Source organism: Salmo trutta, chromosome 31, assembly GCF_901001165.1.
Source record: "Salmo trutta chromosome 31, fSalTru1.1, whole genome shotgun sequence".
Classification (NCBI taxonomy): domain Eukaryota; kingdom Metazoa; phylum Chordata; class Actinopteri; order Salmoniformes; family Salmonidae; genus Salmo; species Salmo trutta.
The window spans coordinates 42,250,315-42,271,904 of record NC_042987.1 but is presented as its reverse complement, the minus strand read 5'-3'; the positions used below and the strand labels follow the sequence as shown (position 1 = coordinate 42,271,904).

General features: G+C 44.2%; 1 protein-coding gene across 1 annotated transcript; it reads right to left on the bottom strand.

The window, feature by feature from the left end:
• Nucleotides 1–368: 368 nt before the first annotated feature.
• On the bottom strand, nucleotides 369–17,081 carry txndc12 (thioredoxin domain containing 12 (endoplasmic reticulum)). Its single transcript, XM_029726620.1, has 7 exons — nucleotides 16,915–17,081; nucleotides 9,204–9,264; nucleotides 8,717–8,769; nucleotides 8,533–8,606; nucleotides 6,807–6,876; nucleotides 1,316–1,399; nucleotides 369–1,199 (listed from the first exon to the last, which is right to left on the bottom strand). Exons 1-7 carry the CDS (start codon nucleotides 17,009–17,011, stop codon nucleotides 1,123–1,125), a joined length of 516 nt encoding a protein of 171 aa, XP_029582480.1. The 5' UTR covers nucleotides 17,012–17,081; the 3' UTR covers nucleotides 369–1,122.
• Between the last annotated feature and the right edge of the window lie 4,509 nt (nucleotides 17,082–21,590).

The window sequence follows — 21,590 nt, the reverse complement described above, 5'->3', positions numbered from 1 at the left end:
CCACCAGGTCATTCCACCCAGGTCATTCCACCCAGAACATTCCACCAGGTCATTCCACCAGGTCATTCCACCAGGTCATTCCACCCAGAACATTCCACCAGGTCATTCCACCAGGTCATTCCACCCAGAACATTCCACCCAGAACATTCCACCAGGTCATTCCACCAGGTCATTCCACCCAGAACATTCCATACGACAAACTTTATTAACACTTGGCTGTGAACATACATGTAAAAAAAAAAAATAATAATACAGCATGACAAGACTTATCACTACATCTCGCGTCCCTTCTATTCTTCACAGAAAGCAGTTTGGTCTCGTCAGTCAGAATTATGAGCCGTTTGGGGGGGGGTCCACACAAAGCAAAATCATTTTTAGCAATTGAACATTTTATTGATATACTGATTTTAAAAAGAAATCCCCCATGAAAAGAAGGAGATGGAATTCAAGGCCCCTTGCATACATTTGACGGAGCGAGTGTTTCTAAAAAATGAACCGTTGGAAGCACTTTGAAAGAGAGCTCTTACCGTCTGAAGTCTTGGTGTGTAAAGTGTGCGTTTTAAATGCAGGACAGTTTTATGGGTCCAGCTGTTCTGTTGATCAACTTCTACAGAGTTGTTATATGGCCTGTGTTCAACCTCGAATTACATTTTCGATATGTGGATGGATTACACCAAAAGTTTACCATAAAAACAAGTTTACATGGAGAAACTAAAACTTTAGCACCTGTGTGTCAGATGGACGGTTTGCTTTGGTTGACCAAGATGGGACTCCCATTCACTCACACCTTAGAGTACTATACAGTCGAAACAACTAGAGTATTGTGGACTTACGAGTTGTGAGGTACTGAAACAAATGTAAAACTAAACAACAACAACAAAAAAGTTGATTTCTGGACATTAACTTTCAACGGGTTTAAGGGTGAGGAGAGAAAGTGGAAGCAGCAACAGGTTGTCACTGATGGAAACAGGAGTCCTGAAATGTGCACTTGCTCACTCGTGTTTAAAAAGCCTTCGGAGCGCAGTAAGCATGTGATAGTTGAAGTGAACGAGTAGACACTTCAGGTAGAAGGGTAGTGGATAAGAACTCTGCAGCCTTCTCTCCCAACCTATCCTACCCGCCTTACAGCTCGTCTTCAATGTGGGTCCTGAAGGCATCTCCTGTCAACTTCTCCTGAGCTTGTTTCATAGCAGACACAACTACAGACACACACACACACACAGGGGAAAAGGAAAAGTCAGAAGATTGACCTAAGTAAGGAACTGCAATGATTCAACCATCGTCATCATCCAAACCTACAATATGGGATTCTCACCTTGATCTGCGTTGCTGTAAAAGTATTTGTAGTTGGGGTTTCCGTTTTTGTTGGTGATCTCAGGGTGGACTTTACCACTGGGGTCTACGGATTAGAAAAGGACAGGAATGTAGAGACAGCGTTAGAATGATGGGTGTTGGGAACACAGAAAATTATGAATAAAAAAATGTTAAAACTATTTTTAGTAGGGTCTCACAGAATAACTTATTATGTAGAGACCTAGGAACAGTATCCTGGGGATGTCTCCACCACCAGGAATGTAGGGGTTCTTACCTAGCAACAGTATCCTGGGGATGTCTCCACCACCAGGACTGTAGGGGTTCTTACCTAGGAACAGTATCCTGGGGATGTCTCCACCACCAGGACTGTAGAGGTTAGGGGTTCTTACCTAGCAACAGTATCCTGGGGATGTCTCCACCACCAGGACTGTAGGGGTTCTTACCTAGGAACAGTATCCTGGGGATGTCTCCACCACCAGGACTGTATGGGTTCTTACCTAGCAACAGTATCCTGGGGATGTCTCCACTACCAGGACTGTAGGGGTTCTTACCTAGCAACAGTATCCTGGGGATGTCTCCACCACCAGTACTGTAGAGGTTAGGGGTTCTTACCTAGCAACAGTATCCTGGGGATGTCTCCACCATCAGGACTGTAGGGGTTCTTACCTAGCAACAATATCCTGGGGATGTCTCCACCACCAGGACTGTAGAGGTTAGGGGTTCTTACCTAGCAACAGTATCCTGGGGATGTCTCCACCACCAGGACTGTAGAGGTTAGGGGTTCTTACCTAGCAACAGTATCCTGGGGATGTCTCCACCACCAGGACTGTAGAGGTTCTTACCTAGCAACAGTATCCTGGGGATGTCTCCACCACCAGGACTGTAGGGGTTCTTACCTAGCAACAGTAACCTGGGGATGTCTCCACCACCAGGACTGTATGGGTTCTTACCTAGCAACAGTATCCTGGGGATGTCTCCACCACCAGGACTGTAGAGGTTAGAGGTTCTTACCTAGGAACAGTATCCTGGGGATGTCTCCACCACCAGGACTGTAGAGGTTCTTACCTAGCAACAGTATCCTGGGGATGTCTCCACCACCAGTACTGTAGAGGTTAGGGGTTCTTACCTAGCAACAGTATCCTGGGGATGTCTCCACCACCAGGACTGTAGGGGTTCTTACCTAGGAACAGTATCCTGGGGATGTCTCCACCACCAGGACTGTAGGGGTTCCGACCTAGCAACAGTATCCTGGGGATGTCTCCACCACCAGGACTGTAGAGGTTAGGGGTTCTTACCTAGGAACAGTATCCTGGGGATGTCTCCACCACCAGGACTGTAGGGGTTCTTACCTAGGAACAGTATCCTGGGGATGTCTCCACCACCAGGACTGTAGGGGTTCTTACCTAGGAACAGTATCCTGGGGATGTCTCCACCACCAGGACTGTAGGGGTTCTTACCTAGGAACAGTATCCTGGGGATGTCTCCACCACCAGGACTGTAGAGGTTAGGGGTTCTTACCTAGGAACAGTATCCTGGGGATGTCTCCACCACCAGGACTGTAGAGGTTAGGGGTTCTTACCTAGCAACAGTATCCTGGGGATGTCTCCACCACCAGGACTGTAGGGGTTCTTACCTAGGAACAGTATCCTGGGGATGTCTCCACCACCAGGACTGTAGGGGTTCTTACCTAGGAACAGTATCCTGGGGATGTCTCCACCACCAGGACTGTATGGGTTCTTACCTAGCAACAGTATCCTGGGGATGTCTCCACCACCAGGACTGTAGAGGTTAGGGGTTCTTACCTAGGAACAGTATCCTGGGGATGTCTCCACCACCAGGACTGTAGAGGTTAGGGGTTCTTACCTAGGAACAGCATCCTGGGGAATTCTCCACCACCAGGACTGTAGGGGTTCTTACCTAGCAACAGTATCCTGGGGATGTCTCCACCACCAGGACTGTAGGGGTTCTTACCTAGGAACAGTATCCTGGGGATGTCTCCACCACCAGGACTGTAGGGGTTCTTACCTAGGAACAGTAACCTGGGGGATGTCTCCACCACCAGGACTGTAGAGGTTAGGGGTTCTTACCTAGCAACAGTAACCTGGGGATGTCTCCACCACCAGGACTGTAGGGGTTCTTACCTAGGAACAGTAACCTGGGGGATGTCTCCACCACCAGGACTGTAGAGGTTCTTACCTAGGAACAGTATCCTGGGGATGTCTCCACCACCAGGACTGTAGGGGTTCTTACCTAGGAACAGTATCCTGGGGATGTCTCCACCACCAGGACTGTAGGGGTTCTTACCTAGGAACAGTATCCTGGGGATGTCTCCACCATCAGGACTGTAGGGGTTCTTACCTAGCAACAGTAACCTGGGGATGTCTCCACCACCAGGACTGTAGAGGTTAGGGGTTCTTACCTAGCAACAGTATCCTGGGGATGTCTCCACCACCAGGACTGTAGGGGTTCTTACCTAGCAACAGTATCCTGGGGATGTCTCCACCACCAGGACTGTAGAGGTTAGGGGTTCTTACCTAGCAACAGTATCCTGGGGATGTCTCCACCACCAGGACTGTAGGGGTTCTTACCTAGCAACAGTATCCTGGGGATGTCTCCACCACCAGGACTGTAGAGGTTCTTACCTAGGAACAGTATCCTGGGGATGTCTCCACCACCAGGACTGTAGGGGTTCTTACCTAGCAACAGTATCCTGGGGATGTCTCCACCACCAGGACTGTAGAGGTTAGGGGTTCTTACCTAGGAACAGTATCCTGGGGATGTCTCCACCACCAGGACTGTAGGGGTTCTTACCTAGCAACAGTAACCTGGGGATGTCTCCACCACCAGGACTGTATGGGTTCTTACCTAGGAACAGTATCCTGGGGATGTCTCCACCACCAGGACTGTAGGGGTTCTTACCTAGGAACAGTATCCTGGGGATGTCTCCACCACCAGGACTGTAGGGGTTCTTACCTAGCAACAGTAACCTGGGGATGTCTCCACCACCAGGACTGTATGGGTTCTTACCTAGGAACAGTATCCTGGGGATGTCTCCACCACCAGGACTGTAGGGGTTCTTACCTAGGAACAGTATCCTGGGGATGTCTCCACCACCAGTACTGTAGGGGTTCTTACCTAGGAACAGTAACCTGGGGATGTCTCCACCACCAGGACTGTAGAGGTTAGGGGTTCTTACCTAGCAACAGTAACCTGGGGGATGTCTCCACCACCAGGACTGTATAGGTTAGGGGTTCTTACCTAGCAACAGTAACCTGGGGGATGTCTCCACCACCAGGACTGTAGAGGTTAGGGGTTCTTACCTAGGAACAGTATCCTGGGGATGTCTCCACCACCAGGACTGTAGGGGTTCTTACCTAGGAACAGTATCCTGGGGATGTCTCCACCACCAGGACTGTAGGGGTTCTTACCTAGCAACAGTAACCTGGGGATGTCTCCACCACCAGGACTGTAGAGGTTAGGGGTTCTTACCTAGCAACAGTATCCTGGGGATGTCTCCACCACCAGGACTGTAGGGGTTCTTACCTAGCAACAGTATCCTGGGGATGTCTCCACCACCAGGACTGTAGAGGTTAGGGGTTCTTACCTAGCAACAGTATCCTGGGGATGTCTCCACCACCAGGACTGTAGGGGTTCTTACCTAGGAACAGTATCCTGGGGATGTCTCCACCACCAGGACTGTAGGGGTTCTTACCTAGCAACAGTATCCTGGGGATGTCTCCACCACCAGGACTGTAGAGGTTAGGGGTTCTTACCTAGGAACAGTATCCTGGGGATGTCTCCACCACCAGGACTGTAGGGGTTCTTACCTAGCAACAGTATCCTGGGGATGTCTCCACCACCAGGACTGTAGGGGTTCTTACCTAGGAACAGTATCCTGGGGATGTCTCCACCACCAGGACTGTAGGGGTTCTTACCTAGCAACAGTAACCTGGGGATGTCTCCACCACCAGGACTGTATGGGTTCTTACCTAGGAACAGTATCCTGGGGATGTCTCCACCACCAGGACTGTAGGGGTTCTTACCTAGGAACAGTATCCTGGGGATGTCTCCACCACCAGTACTGTAGGGGTTCTTACCTAGGAACAGTAACCTGGGGATGTCTCCACCACCAGGACTGTAGAGGTTAGGGGTTCTTACCTAGCAACAGTAACCTGGGGGATGTCTCCACCACCAGGACTGTATAGGTTAGGGGTTCTTACCTAGCAACAGTAACCTGGGGGATGTCTCCACCACCAGGACTGTAGAGGTTAGGGGTTCTTACCTAGGAACAGTATCCTGGGGATGTCTCCACCACCAGGACTGTAGGGGTTCTTACCTAGGAACAGTATCCTGGGGATGTCTCCACCACCAGGACTGTAGGGGTTCTTACCTAGCAACAGTAACCTGGGGATGTCTCCACCACCAGGACTGTAGAGGTTAGGGGTTCTTACCTAGCAACAGTATCCTGGGGATGTCTCCACCACCAGGACTGTAGGGGTTCTTACCTAGCAACAGTATCCTGGGGATGTCTCCACCACCAGGACTGTAGAGGTTAGGGGTTCTTACCTAGCAACAGTATCCTGGGGATGTCTCCACCACCAGGACTGTAGGGGTTCTTACCTAGGAACAGTATCCTGGGGATGTCTCCACCACCAGGACTGTAGGGGTTCCGACCTAGCAACAGTATCCTGGGGATGTCTCCACCACCAGGACTGTAGAGGTTAGGGGTTCTTACCTAGGAACAGTATCCTGGGGATGTCTCCACCACCAGGACTGTAGGGGTTCTTACCTAGCAACAGTATCCTGGGGATGTCTCCACCACCAGGACTGTAGGGGTTCTTACCTAGGAACAGTATCCTGGGGATGTCTCCACCACCAGGACTGTAGGGGTTCTTAACTAGCAACAGTATCCTGGGGATGTCTCCACCACCAGGACTGTAGGGGTTCCGACCTAGCAACAGTATCCTGGGGATGTCTCCACCACCAGGACTGTAGAGGTTAGGGGTTCTTACCTAGGAACAGTATCCTGGGGATGTCTCCACCACCAGGACTGTAGGGGTTCTTACCTAGCAACAGTATCCTGGGGATGTCTCCACCACCAGGACTGTAGGGGCTAGGGGTTCTTACCTAGGAACAGTATCCTGGGGATGTCTCCACCACCAGGACTGTAGGGGTTCTTACCTAGGAACAGTATCCTGGGGATGTCTCCACCACCAGGACTGTAGGGGTTCTTAACTAGCAACAGTATCCTGGGGATATCTCCACCACCAGGACTGTAGGGGTTATTACCTAGCAACAGTATCCTGGGGATGTCTCCACCACCAGGACTGTAGGGGTTCTTACCTAGCAACAGTATCCACCATCAGGACTGTAGGGGTTCTTACCTAGGAACAGTATCCTGGGGATGTCTCCACCACCAGGACTGTAGGGGTTTTTACCTAGCAACAGTATCCTGGGGATGTATCCACCACCAGGACTGTAGGGGTTCTTACCTAGGAACAGTATCCTGGGGATGTATCCACCATCAGGACTGTATGCCTCATCTTTAGGCTCCTCCTCATCCTGAGAACATAACATTTCGTAATTAATTCATATAAGTAGTGACATAGGGACCTGTACTACGGTTGTTACATTACAGCCTTATTCTAAAATGGATTAAGTCGTTTTTTTACCCTCTCAATCTACACACAAAATATATTTTTCCCACTTGGTATTTTCTAAGCCTTTTCGTGATATCCAAATTGGTAGTTACAGTCTTGTCCCTTCGTTGCAACTCCCGTACGGACTCGGGAGAGGCGAAGGTCGAGAGCCGTGTGTCCTCTGAAACACGACCCCGCCAAGCCGCACTGCTTCTTGACACACTGCTCGCTTAACCCGGAAGCCAGCCGCACCAATGTGTCGGAGGAAACACCGTCCAACTGGTGACCATGTCAGCGTGCACTGCACCCGGCCCACCACAGGAGGCGCTAGAGCGCGATGGGACAAGGACATCCAGGCTGGCCAAACCAAACGATGCTGGGCCAATGATGTGCCTCATGGGTCTCACGGTCGCGGCCGGCTGCGACTCATAGGCTTCTTCCATTTAAGAATGATGGAGGCCATTGTGTTCTTCAGGACCTTCAATGTTGCAGAAATGTTTTGGTACCCTTCCCCAGATATGTGCCTCGACACAATCCTGTCTCGGAGCTCTACAGACAATTCCTTCGACCTCATGGTTTGGTTTTTGCTCTGACATGCACTGTCAACTGTGGGACCTTATATAGACAGGTGTGTGCTTTTCCAAATCATGTCCAATCAATTGAATTGACCACAGGTGGACTCCAAGTTGTAGAAACATCTCAAGGATGATCAATGAAAACAGGATACACCTGAGCTCAACTTAGAGTTTCATAGCAAAGGGTCTGAATACTTACGTAAATAAGGTATGTTTATTTTTTTATACATTTGCAAACATTTCTAAAAACCTGTTTTTGCTTTGTCATTGGGATATTGTGAGTAGATTCAAGAGGAAACATTATAATTTAATACATTTTAGATGAAGGCTTTAACGTAACAGAAATTTGTCAAGGGGTCTGAATACTTTCCGAATGCCCTGCATATGTGGTTACTTTATAACACAACGTAATTCTAGGACCCCTTTTAGGTAGAAAATATTTTATTTGTCCTTTACTGCTATAGCCCATAGAAACACACTGAATAACATTCATAAATGTCAACAACAACAAAAATGTATCGTAAGGAATAAGCTTTTGAAGTATCTGTCCTATATCTAGGAGATATAAGAAAGCTCAGGAAATATATATTTTTTTGGGGGGGGACACATATTTAACCCCTCATTTTTGTTTGGCACAATACTAGCTTCATACTTCCCTGTTTATATGGGTTACCTTCAGATGAGTCTCGCGACACTTGTGGGGATCGTAGAGCAAAACAGAGAACAACATGGTGTTCGCGAGTCTCCCCTTTCCATAGAGTGGCCATACCGTTCAGACGCTACATACTTTGGTGAGAAGACTGATTATATTTGGGGGGGGGGGGGGGTGTCTCGTGGTCTGACAAACACGGCTAGACCTCTGCCACCTTTCAACTCAGGTACGTTAGGCAGATTGTGACATAGCCCATGCAACAACAACAACAAAAAACCTCTCTCTAGCTTAAACTGACAGATTTATGGTTTTTTTTTTTTTTTATTATGTTACACAGTCCATTTATCCTCACCTCCAGGTTGACCATGACAAAGTTGTGAGCCAGCTCAGAGATTTCCTTGGACTCAGCGAACTTGGGCTTCAGAGCTAGAGGTAGAAAACTGAACGTGACGATGGCTTCATTGTGCAAGGTAAATGTAAATCAGGTTATTATAAATAAATAAATACAAAAAAATAAAAAAGAGGAAGGTCTTTACCTTTGCAGGCTCCACACCAGGTCTTGTGGATGATAACCATCAATGGTAGTCCACTGTGAAAAGGATAAAGTCATCGTGTTAAAAAAAGTACTGGACACAAACTCCCCAATGGTTCCATATAATTGACCTCTATCTTGCTAGAGAGGCCGCGGGATATATTGATTAGTCAGGACAGGGGCAAAACATTTTCGCACTTAAAAAAAAAGAAATGTACTCAAAAAAACGAGTCGCCTTCCCTGTGGCTCAGTTGGTAGAGCATGGTGTGTGCAACGCCAGGGTTGTGGGTTCGATTCCCACAGGGGGGGCAGTACAAAAAAAAATTAAAAAATGCATGAAATGTATGTATTCACCACTGTAAGTCGCTCTGGATAAGAGCGTCTGCTAAATGACTAAAATGTAAAAAAATGCTTTCATTTGGTTCCTAGTGAATATACCCCCCATTAGCTGTTCCAGAGAAGTGTTTATATCAGGGGTTACATATCTTTACCTGGCCTCTGCCTCCTTCTTCCCATCGTCCAAACTCCTCCACTGGATATTGTCTCCGAACCCTGGGAGAAGAATCACAGAGGATCATTGTTGGGAACTCTACACAGTGAATCTTACATGCTTTGTTCCCAGTAACTTGACTATGTTGATAATATGACTGCAGGGTGGCTTGTGTATTATGAATATTGTAGCCAAATTAACTAGGTCTCAAATAAAGTTTCTATTTAAAAATTCTACTTTGTCTATATAGCTGCATGGTGAAATTAGTGAGTGCTCGACTTCACTAATGTTCTTGTGGCTGAATGGAAGCAAGTCCCCACAGCAATGTACCAACATCTAGTGGAAAGCCTTCCCAGAAGAGTGGAGGCTGTTATAGCAGCAATGTTCCAACATCTAGTGGAAAGCCTTCCCAGAAGAGTGGAGGCTGTTATAGCAGCAATGTTCCAACATCTAGTGGAAAGCCTTCCCAGAAGAGTGGAGGCTGTTATAGCAGCAATGTTCCAACATCTAGTGGAAAGCCTTCCCTGAAGAGTGGAGGCTGTTATAGCAGCAAAGGGGGGACCGACTCCATATTAATGACTTCCCAGAAGAGTGGAGGCTGTTATAGCAGCAAGGGGGGGGACCAACTCCATATTAATGCCCAATGATTTTAGAATGAGATGTTGGTCCACATACTTTTGGTCATGTAGTGAATAATTTTCCATGGCAAAAATAAACACGAAGCAGACAGGTCTTTCTTTGGTCCTTTAAAAACCTGCTGTATGTCAAAATGTTAGGTTGGAATATAAAATACATGTGACAACAGATTAATGTTTTGTTTCCAACATCAGGGCTGTTTTCTTAGAGAAGTCAAGTCCGCTTGGTGTTGTGTCTTCCTTGACACGGTACTGGTATCGTCCCGGGTCTAATCGATAACACACTGTGAATAAAATAGCACACCATTGCTTTCTTATAATCTTGAGGGGGAAGTTGAAGACAACGAGAGAAGAGAAGGATCTAGACCATTTGAAGACAACGAGAGAAGAGAAGGATCTAGACCATTTGAAGACAACGAGAGAAGAGAAGGATCTAGACCATTTGAAGACAACGAGAGAAGAGAAGGATCTAGACCATTTGAAGACAACGAGAGAAGAGAAGGATCTAGACCATTTGAAGACAACGAGAGAAGAGAAGGATCTAGACCATTTGAAGACAACGAGAGAAGAGAAGGATCTAGACCATTTGAAGACAATGAACAGAAGAGAAGCAGAAGAGACTCCAACCTGACTGCTGGAAACAGAAGAGAGGTGAGTACTTGGTGAGTAGAGGACACACACACCAAGTCTCTGTAACCTCTTCACAATGGTGTTCGTTTCAATACTTGGAACTGTCGCAAACATGAATCTCTCCCGTCTCCCTTACAGGGAGAACCATGAGGCAGATGACAGGAGAGAAAGAGAAGAGGTGGTGTTCGGCCAGGAGATGAAGACCCTGATCCAAATCAAATGTATTTATAAAGCCCTTCTTACATCCGCTGATATCTCAAAGTGCTGTACAGAAACCCAGCCTAAAACCCCCAAACAGCAAGCAATGCAGGTGTAGAAGCACGGTGGCTAGGAAAAACTCCCTAGAAAAGGCCAGAATCTAGGAAGAAACCTAGAGAGGAACCAGGCTATGAGGGGTGGCCAGTCCTCTTCTGGCTGTGCCGGGTGGAGATTATAACAGAACATGGCCAAGATGTTCAAATGTTCATAGATGACCAGCATGGTCAAATAATAACAATCAAGGACACACACACACGTTACAGCCAGCCCCCACTCCGAGAACACACACACGTTAGAGCCAGGTATACCCTTCCTGTGGCATTATAGGCTTGCTTTCTATCCAAATACAGAATCATGTAAGAAAGGAGATATATATATATATATACTGTGCTTGAATATGATATTTTTTATGACTGACTTAATTTGAATCTTTGTAATGAATATGAATTTATTTCAGGTCATTTCATAAGTTATAGTTTGAAAAAGCATCAAACTCTAGTGCTGTTGGGTAGGAATGGTGAAAACAGTCAGTTTTCTATCATTGCTGAAATACTTCCTCTAGTGAGGGAAGGGATGTGTGTTTCTAACCAGGACTCTTGCTCTATTCTAAAAATGGACACCTAACCCCCTAGGACCTTAAAGTAGATATTATCCAGACCCTCTTAGATTACTGGCAGTGGTTAATTGACCACAAAAATCAACGGTCATCTGTCTCCTGACTTTATGATCCCCATTTCAGATCAGTGGTTTGAATACAAGAGGGAATATCAAGGATCTGGAAGTATCGTCTACAGAGAGGAATAATCTAAGATCCCTTCCCAAGGTGTTCTCCAACCTCAGAAAACATTTTTTTTTGGGGGGGGGGGGGGAAGGCTGTCCTGCTATCATCGCAAGGGGAGGGTGCCAGAGTGTTGAGAACAGGTGACAAAATCCTTTTCATTTATATCTTTTAGATTGAGAAAATTAATTTTAAAAGAATATATATATATATATATATATATACAATACAACGTGACTGTACTAAGATGAGAAGGGGTGCAGATGAGAAGGGGTGCAGATGAGAAGGGGTGCAGATGATAAGGGGTGCAGATGAGAAGGGGTGCAGATGAGAAGGGGTGCAGATGAGAAGGGGTGCAGATGATAAGGGGTGCAGATGAGAAGGGGTGCAGATGAGAAGGGGTGCAGATGATAAGGGGTGCAGATGAGAAGGGGTGCAGATGAGAAGGGGTGCAGATGATAAGGGGTGCAGATGAGAAGGGGTGCAGATGAGAAGGGGTGCAGATGAGAAGGGGTGCCGTCACACCTGTACTACAAAGCACAGCACCGTCATCTTCAGTACAGGGCTACGAACTGGAATACCTCTAAACAGTTAAACATAATGTAATACCCATAAAATGATGTACCATATACTTCTACAATTACAGGACATATACACAAAGCACTGGGGGGACATTATCTTTTACAAATACAGGGTTAAACATCCGAAATGATACGACAAACCAAAACAGAACTAGCCAATTAGCACAGTAGCTAAGTCGCGGTACAAACTACTAATTAACGTAACCATAAAATATGACATTATATGACATCGTCGCAGACAAACACATGAAAGATATGAAATATGTACTTATATAAATCAACAAGGACACACACGCTGGCCTTTAGCTAACACAATGAAAGCTAACTGGTGGTGGTGGGGGGGACGACACAAGGATGGCTGGAACTTTCTCTCAATTGACTTCTCTGGAGCCAGAGCATGTGAGCAGAGCCTGTCCAATTTGACTGGAGCAAGATTCAGTCCGCCTTCTGGCCCGCTCCAACTTCAATGTGACTGGAGTGTGGAGCAAGATTCAGTCTGGCTTCTGGCCCGCTCCAACTTCGCTCCAGTAACGGACACTTCCCCAGCTCATGGCATGCCCAGCCCAGCATGCATTTGTAGTCTACTTGTGCGCTACTAATAGCCCCCTTGAGTTCGCTAAATATTTTCATAAATAAACTGATTAAAAAATTATTCTTATTTTTTTTTTTAAATCACACAGGTGCTAAATCAAGGTGAATTACAAAGATGAGGACCAAGAGAGGGTGATGTAGTGTCCACAACTAAAAGAACCATTGTTGAATCTGAAAAGACACGTATCCTGAAAGCATGATCGTGTACTTCCTACATCCACATGTTAAAAGAAAGGAACGAGGTGGGAATATAACATATAATATAACTGTGTCATTGTAGCAAAGTATTTATAAACTTAAAAATTAGATCTCTTAACAGTTTCGTTCATTTTTCATTCTATTATCTATACAATATGGCATAATTGATTTTGGCCCAATAGGCCTGGCATTTCCCACGTTCAAGGAGCTTTCCGTTTTGATTGGGTTATTTTGCCTAAAAACTTTTAGGCCCACCTATAGAAGAATAAGAAAAATAACACTTAATCTCTGCCCAGCTTGACAAGCGTGGACAAAAGGGTGTTTAGCATCCCCAAGCGGGTCGACAAGTGAGGAGAACATATTCTCCGTTCTCCAGGCACCATCCCATGAGCCAGAAGACACAGACAAGCCAAACTCCTGTTTATAAAAATGAATTTAAAAAAAAGGGCACCAAGTTATTTTGAGTTTAATTTGTATTTAATTCTAAACTCAGTCACAGACTATATGCGCAATGTATAGATTATTTAATGCGACTGAAATGTTTAAATGCTGAGCACTTTATGCCCACCAGCCTAGTGTGTCACACTCGCAAATGCTTCTCAAATGTATTTCTTTGAAGGCTATAGTCTTGAAATAAATTAAAATAATAGCCTAAAAAAAATAATTTCTGCTTCTGGTTTATTTCGAATGTTTATATGCCGTTTAATATTATGTACAATACAGCTCAGCCTTTAATTATTTATATGCTCATCTTTAAGAAAGCATGATCTCACACCCTTAAAAACTCACGTTATAAACGCTTGAAAATTGCCTCATCTGACTACAGCGTTCCGTCGCCTTGGTAACAGTGTTATCAATGAATACACTTGAATAGGGAGTCTGACAGCTAGCCCAGATTACAATGCATGTTAGTAGCCTCATTTTGACAACAAAATTAAAAGTGCCTTTCTAGAAGGCTATCCTGTTATGAGACTAGCCAGGTAACATGACATGAACGATAAATTGACAACAAAAACAAACAAAAAATGTACTGTGCAAGGTGGGTCATCTTAGCTAGCCAGCTAGTGCAAAACAAGCTTGTCCTATCATTTATGGATATTTTAGTAGTTAGTGACATTAGCAGGACTGCTTGCTACAGTGCAGGATTTTTACTATAGATTTCACAATGGGACATTGGCAGCATCATTTGGTGAGTCTCATAACTAGCTGGGTTTGATGGAAGAGGAGTGGACACTTATTAACTCTACATATCTGTAGCTAATGCTTTCAGAACAGACACGTTCACCTGCAGGATCGTCTGAGACCAGCCACCCGGACAGCTGATGAAACTGTGGGTTTGCACAACCTTAGAATTTATGTCAGAACTTTCAGAAACCGTCTCGGTGAAGCTCATCTGTGTGCTTGTCGTCACCAAGGTCTTGACCTAACTGCAGTTCTGTGTCTTAACTGATTTCAAATGCTCACCTTCGATGGCCACTGGCACGCTGGAGAAGTGTGCTCTTCACGGATGAATCCCAGTTTCAAACTGTACCAACAAACACAGCTGCATTTTATTTATGGCAATTTGAATACCGTGACCAGAATCCTGAGGCCTATTGTCATGCCATTCATCCTCCTCCATCACCTCATGTTTTAGCACGATAATACACGGCCCCATGTCGCAAGGATCTGTACACAACTCCAGGAAGCTGAAAATATCCCAGTTCTTCCATGGCCTGCGTACTCACCAGACATGTCACCCATTGAGCATGTTTGGGATGCTCTGGATCTACATGTACAACAGCGTGTTCCAGTTCCCACCACTATCCAGCAACTTCGCACAGCCATTGAAGAGGAGTTGGACAACATTCCACAGGCCACAATCAACAGTCTGATCAACTCTATACGAAGGAGGAGGCAAATGGTGGTCTCACCAGCTACTGACTGTTTTTTGTTTAAGTTATGTGACCAACAGATGCATATCTGTATTCCCAGTCATGTGAAATCCATAGATTAGGACCTAATGAATTTATTTCAAATTGACTGATTTCCTTATGTGAACTGTACCTCAGTAAAATATTTGAAATTGTTGCATTTATATTTTTGGTTCAGTGTAAAAATGTGAGTCACAATGCCAAGTCAAACCGGGGGGGGGGATCCCGAGTGGCGCAGTGGTCTAAGGCACTGCATCTCAGTGCTTGAGGCGTCACTACAGTCCCTGGTTTGATTCCAAGCTGTATCACAACCACCCGTGATTGGGAGTCCCATACATAGGGCATCGCACAACTGGCCCAGCGTCGTCTGGGTTTGGCCGGGGGGGCAGGCCGCCATTGTAAATAAGAATTTGTTCTTAACTGACTCGCCAAGTTAAATAGGGTTAAGGTTCCCACACACGGCCATATCTTCATGTCACGGCGCTTGTTTGTGGAAAACAGACGGAAGACCGAGTGGACTACTTGTGTTAATAAGCCATGTTTGTCTCCTAGCATCTGTCTTTCCTGTGGCTCAGTTGGTAGAGCATGGTGTTTGCAACGCCAGGGTTGTGGGTTCGATTCCCACGGGGGCCCAGTACGAACAGAAAAAAAAGAGGAAAAAAATGCATGAAATGAAATGTATGCATTCACTACTGTAAGTCGCACTTATCCAGAGCGTCTGCTAAATGACTAGAATGTAAATGTAAAATATGTAAACGGAAGACTGACACCACAAATGTGTTGTCACTGAAAAATATATTTAGCATTTGTGAAATTATTTTGGTTGTGATAATGAAAGTATAGAGCTTTATGGTTTTTAGAGCCTTACCGTAATTAGGAATCGATTCACGTTTAAAAATGATGATTTGGCTGTTTTTAGCTTCCAAAGCAAATTTGCCTCGAAAGACAACAGGTAGGGGTCCTTGGACTAGTAAAGACTAACATCAGGCTCCTTCAGTCCATTATTGGGCCACATACAGTCTGATTAATCAGGCTGTAATGACCAATTAATTAATATAGACAGCCTGAAAGTAAATATCGTGTATATGTTCATTACAAGCCATAATGGTTTAATAAAATTACATTTAAAAACTTACTCTATTGGTTGTCTTTGCAGTGTGTCCAACTGCTCGAAACATCTTTTTTAATATCCTCCCCTGATTCCAAATATAACATTTTCATTGTTATGGCATGCTTGGTTCAATAGCTATTGATGAGATGATATTCTATATAAAAACGAACTTTAGCAAGGTGACTAACCGAACCATATACAGTACCTCCCTACCAGCTCTCTAAAAGGTCAGGTAAACAATACATTCCTGTGGATCTTTTGTATAAAAATTTCGAGCAGCTTAAGGACAAACAGTACAGACAACTGGTAAGAATAAATTTGTATGTAATTTTATTAAACATTCTGGCTTGTAAGAAACATTTACAAGATTTTGCAGGCATTAGCTTCAGGCTGTATACCAATTCATTGTTTCAATTTTCAAAGTCACGTGTACAAGTACAGTGAAATGCCGTTCTTGGAGCTTTAAATCCAATAACAATGTAATATACACATTTAGTTTTAGTTACTACATCATGATTCATCAGATTACCACACCCAATGAGACATGGGTGAGGTTTGTTTGCATTAAACAGGTAGCCTACGGGCGAGAAATGGTGTCGTCGACAACACAAAGCTGATAAAGCACTGAAAGTTAGATAACAAAGCTGGGTTGTTACTATTTACCACAGCCACAAAGTCACACTTGGCTATATCGTCAAAATTTCTGAAAACAAAAAAAAAAAAACGCTTTTTTGGGGTCTTAATTTAAGATAGAATTTGACATACGGTTAGCAGTGTGGTTAAGGTTAGGTTCAAAATGAGATTTTAGTAAGATATATGTTCAATAATAGGCGGAGTTTAGACATAAGTATGACTTTGTAGATGTGGTAAATAGTGACGACCCTCAAACAAGCTAGCAAGCAAAGAATCTTGTTAGCATGACCTGATGATTGCTAAAAATATATATATATATATATATATAACATTAGCTAGCTAGTTTTCAGAGCTCCCACCGAAGCTACATTTGACTAATCTTACCTCTCGCATTCTCCTCAGCTGCAACCTTCTGAATATGAGTCAGAGAAAATAAGACATAAGAGGACAACAGAGCGATATTCACAAGAGGGGACTGCATGTTTGTAGCTGTGTTGTCGGCCTTTCTTCCAACAGACTGGAGCACAACACGGTGAAATACACCGGAAGTGATGTTCGTTTCGATAGGAAAAAAACCGGTTTCCACCCGTTACCATAGCCACAAAATCTAAATTAGCTAATTTTTTGTTGTTGTTGTTGTTTTTGAATTTTTGCATTTAAAATTAGGGTTGGACATAAAGACGTTTGGTTGTTAGGTTTAAAATAACATTTTAATTGTAAAAATGTGTAAAAAAAAAATATAAATATATAAAAAAAATAGGCGGGTTTATTACTTTGTAGCTGTGTTAACTAGTGACGAACAGGAAAAAGTGAGTTGAAGGAGGGGAGCGGTTCGAACTTCAAAATACAAGTCCTCGTTTCTTCTTTGTACAGTCTACAGTGCCCTACAGAAAGTATTCATACCCCTTGTCTTAGTTCAAAAATGTTTGTGTTATAGTCTAAATTCAAAACGGATTCAATAGATTTTTTTTCTTCTCAACCATCTACACACAATAACCGACAATGTTATTGTCGGTTATTATGTAGCGAAATGCTTGTGCTTCTAGTTCCGACCGTGCAGTAATATCTAACAAGTAATCTAACAATTTCACAACAACTACCTTATACACACAAGTGTAAAGGAATGAATAAGAATATGTACATAAAAATATATAAATGAGTGATGGCCGAACGGCATAGGCAAGATGCAGTAGATGGTATAGAGTACAGTATATACATATGAGATGAGTATTGTAGGGTATGTAAACATTAAAGTGGCATTGTTTAAAGTGACTAGTGATACATTTATTACATCCAATTTCTAATTGTTAAAGTGGCCAGAGATTTGAGTCAGTATGTTGGCAGCAGCCACTCAATGTTAGTGATGGCTGTTTAACAGTCTGATGGCCTTGTATTTGGTTAAGGTGTATGTAAACTCCCGACTTAGCCAGGTGGGACAACCACATATCATTGGCATAGAAAGTACATTTTTCCTCATTAAAGTAGATATCAGTAGAGTCAGAGTTAGAAAGGGGGGGGGGGGGTCAAATGCAAGTGCTGGTTAAGGGTGAGGCGGAGGATTATTTAAGATTCTGTTTGAAGAAGTAGGGTTTAAGATGTTTTCAGAAGATGGGCAGGGACTCTGCTGTCCTAGTTTCAGCGAGAAGCTGGTTCCGCCATTGGAGTGCTAGAACAGAGAACAGTTTGGACTGGTCTGAGCGGGAGCTGCCCTCCCGTAGGGGTGGGAGGGCCAAGAGACCTGATGTGGCAGAACGGAGTACTCGGGTCGGGGTGTAGGGTTGGATCATTGCCTGAAGTTAGGGAGGGGCATTTCACAACTCCGAGTCAATACTTTGTTGAAGCACCTTTGTCTTTCTGGGTAAGTCTCTAAGAGCTTTCCACACCTGGATTGTGCAACATTTGCCCATTTATTCTTTTCAAAATCCTTATAATATGAAATTGGTTGTTGATCATTACTAGACAACCATTTTCAAGTCTTGCCATAGATTTTCAAGTAGGTTTAAGTCAAAACTGGAACTAGGCCACAGAAACATTCAACGTTGTCTTGGTAACCAACTACAGTGTATATTACAGTGTAGATTACAGTGTGTATTACAGTGTAGATTACAGTGTAGATTACAGTGTGTATTACAGTGTAGATTACAGTGTGTATTACAGTGTGTATTACAGTGTATATTACAGTGTATATTACAGTGTAGATTACAGTGTAGATTACAGTGTGTATTACAGTGTATATTACAGTGTGTATTACAGTGTAGATTACAGTGTGTATTACAGTGTGTATTACAGTGTAGATTACAGTGTGTATTACAGTGTATATTACAGTGTGTATTTGGCCTTGTGTTTTAGGTTATTGGTGAAAAAGGTGAATTCATCTCCCAGTGTGTATTTGGCCTTGTGTTTTAGGTTATTGTCCTGCTGAAAGGTGAATTCATCTCCCAGTGTGTATTTGGCCTTGTGTTTTAGGTTATTGTCCTGCTGAAAGGTGAATTCATCTCCCAGTGTGTATTTGGCCTTGTGTTTTAGGTTATTGTCCTGCTTAAAGGTGAATTCATATCACAGTGTCAGGTGGAAAGCAGACTGAACCAGGTCTTTTGATAGGATTTAGCCTGCGCTTAGCTCCATTCAGTTTCTTTTTATCCTGAAAAACTCCTCAGTCCTTAACGATTACAAGCATACCCATAACATGACACAGCCATCACTATGCTTGAAAATATGGAGAGTTGTACTCAGGACAAAAAGGGGAATTGCTTTGCCACATTATTTGCAGTATTACTTTAGTGCCTTGTTGCAAACAGGATGCATGTTTTGGACTATTTTTATTCTGTACAGGCTTCCTTCTTTTCACTCTGTCATTTAGGTTAGTATTGTGGAGTAACTATAATGTTGTTGATCCATCCTCAGTTTTCTCCTATCACAGCCATTAAACTCTGTAGCTGTTTTAAAGTCACCATTGGCCTCATGGTGAAATCCTTGAGCGGTTTCCGTCATTGTAAATCAGAACATGTTCTTAACTGACTTGCCTTGTTAAAAAAATCTATCTACCAATAGATGCCCTTTTTTTGCAAGGCATTGGAAAACCTTGGTCTTTGTGGTTGAATAAGAAAAAAAAAATTGTTGTTTTTTTAAGCACCTTTTTACTCATGAGCGTATTTAACCTTGCAATAAAAAAGGGGTTAAATACTTATTGACTCCAGACATTTCATCTTTTCATTTTTTAATCATTTTTAAACGTAAAAAAAAATATGATTCCACTTTGATATTATGGGGTATTGTGTGTAGGCCAGTGACAAAGACATGTCTATTTAATCCATTTTAAATTCAGGCTGTAACACAACTAAATGTGGAAAAAGCCAAGGGGTGTGAATCATTTCTAAAGGCGCTGTATCTTACTGAAGAGTCTCAGTGACTTTCAACGTGGCACTGTCATAGGATGCCACCTTTCCAACAAGTCAGTTCATCAAATTTCTGCCCTGCTAGAGCTGTCCCGATCGACTGCATTATTATTATTATTATTGTTATTGTGAAGTGGAAATGTCTAGGAGCAACAACGGCTCAGCCACGAAGTGGTAGGCCACACAAGCTCACAGAACGGGACCGAGTGCTGAAGTTCGTAGCATGTAAAAATTGTCTGTCCTCCGTTTCCACACTCACAACTGAGTTCCGAAGTGCCTCTGGAAGCAATGTCAGCACAATAACTGTTCGTCGGGAGATTCATGAAATGGGTTTCCATGGCCGAGCAGCCGCACACAAGCCTAAGATCACCATGCGCAATGCCAAGTGTCTGCTGGAGTGGTGTAAAGCTCACCGCCATTGGACTCTCTGAATCACACTTCAACATCTGTCAGTCCGATGGACAAATCTGGGTTTGGCAGATGACAGGAGAACGCTACCTGTCCCAATGCATAGTGCCAATGTAACAGTATAGCTTCCGTCCCTCTCCTCACCCCAACCTGGGCTCGAACCAGGGACCCTCTGCGCACATCAACCACTGACACCCCACGAAGCATCGTTACCCATCGCGCCACAAAAGCCGCGGCCGTCGCAGCGCAAGGGGAACAACTACTTAAGGTCGCAGAGCAAGTGACGTCACCAATTGAAACGCTATTAGCGCGCACCACCGCTAACTAACTAGCCATTTCACATCGATTACACCAACTGTAAAGTTTGGTGGAGGAGGAATAATGGTCTGGGGTGTTTTTTGTGTGTTTTTTTTTTTTACCTTTATTTAACTAGGTAAACCAAACCCGGACGACGCTGGGCCAATTGTGCGCCGCCCTATGGGGCTCCCAATCACGGCCGGTTGTGATACAGCCTGTGTATCATGATTCGGGCTAGTCCTCTTAGTTCCAGTGAAGGGAAATCTTAACGCTACAGCATACAATGACATTGTAGATGATTCTGTGCTTCCAACTTTGTGGCAACAGTTTTGGGAAGGACCTTTCCTGTTTCAGCATGACAACGCCCCTGTGCACAAAGCAAGGTCCATACAGAAATGGTTTGTCGAGATCGGCGTGGAAGAACTTGACTGGCCTGCACAGAGCCCTGACTTCAATCCCATCGAACACCTTTGGAATGAATTGGAACGCTGACTGCGAGCTAGGCCTAATCGCCCAACATCAGTACCCGACCTCACTAATGCTCTTGTGGCTGAATGGAAGCAAGTCCCCAGCAACAATATTCCAACATCTAGTGGAAAGCCTTCCCAGAAGAGTGGAGGCTGTTATAGCAGCAAAGGGGGGACCAACTCCATATTAATACCCATGATTTTAGAATGAGATGTTCGACGAGTAGGTGTCCACATACTATTGGTCATGTAGTTCAATGGTTCCCAACCAGGGGTACAAGGCCTATCAGGGAGTACTTGAGAAGACTCATGAGACCATAGACCATCTATTACAATGCACAAGAGGGGGTACTTCAGGGGTACTCCAGGCAGAGCAGAATTCAGTTGCTGGTACTGTAACCGGAAAAGGTTGTGAACCACTGAGTGTATTTTATTACCATGTTTCCATCCAACATTTTTATGCCAGTAAAGTTCATGTTGGATTAAAAAAAAA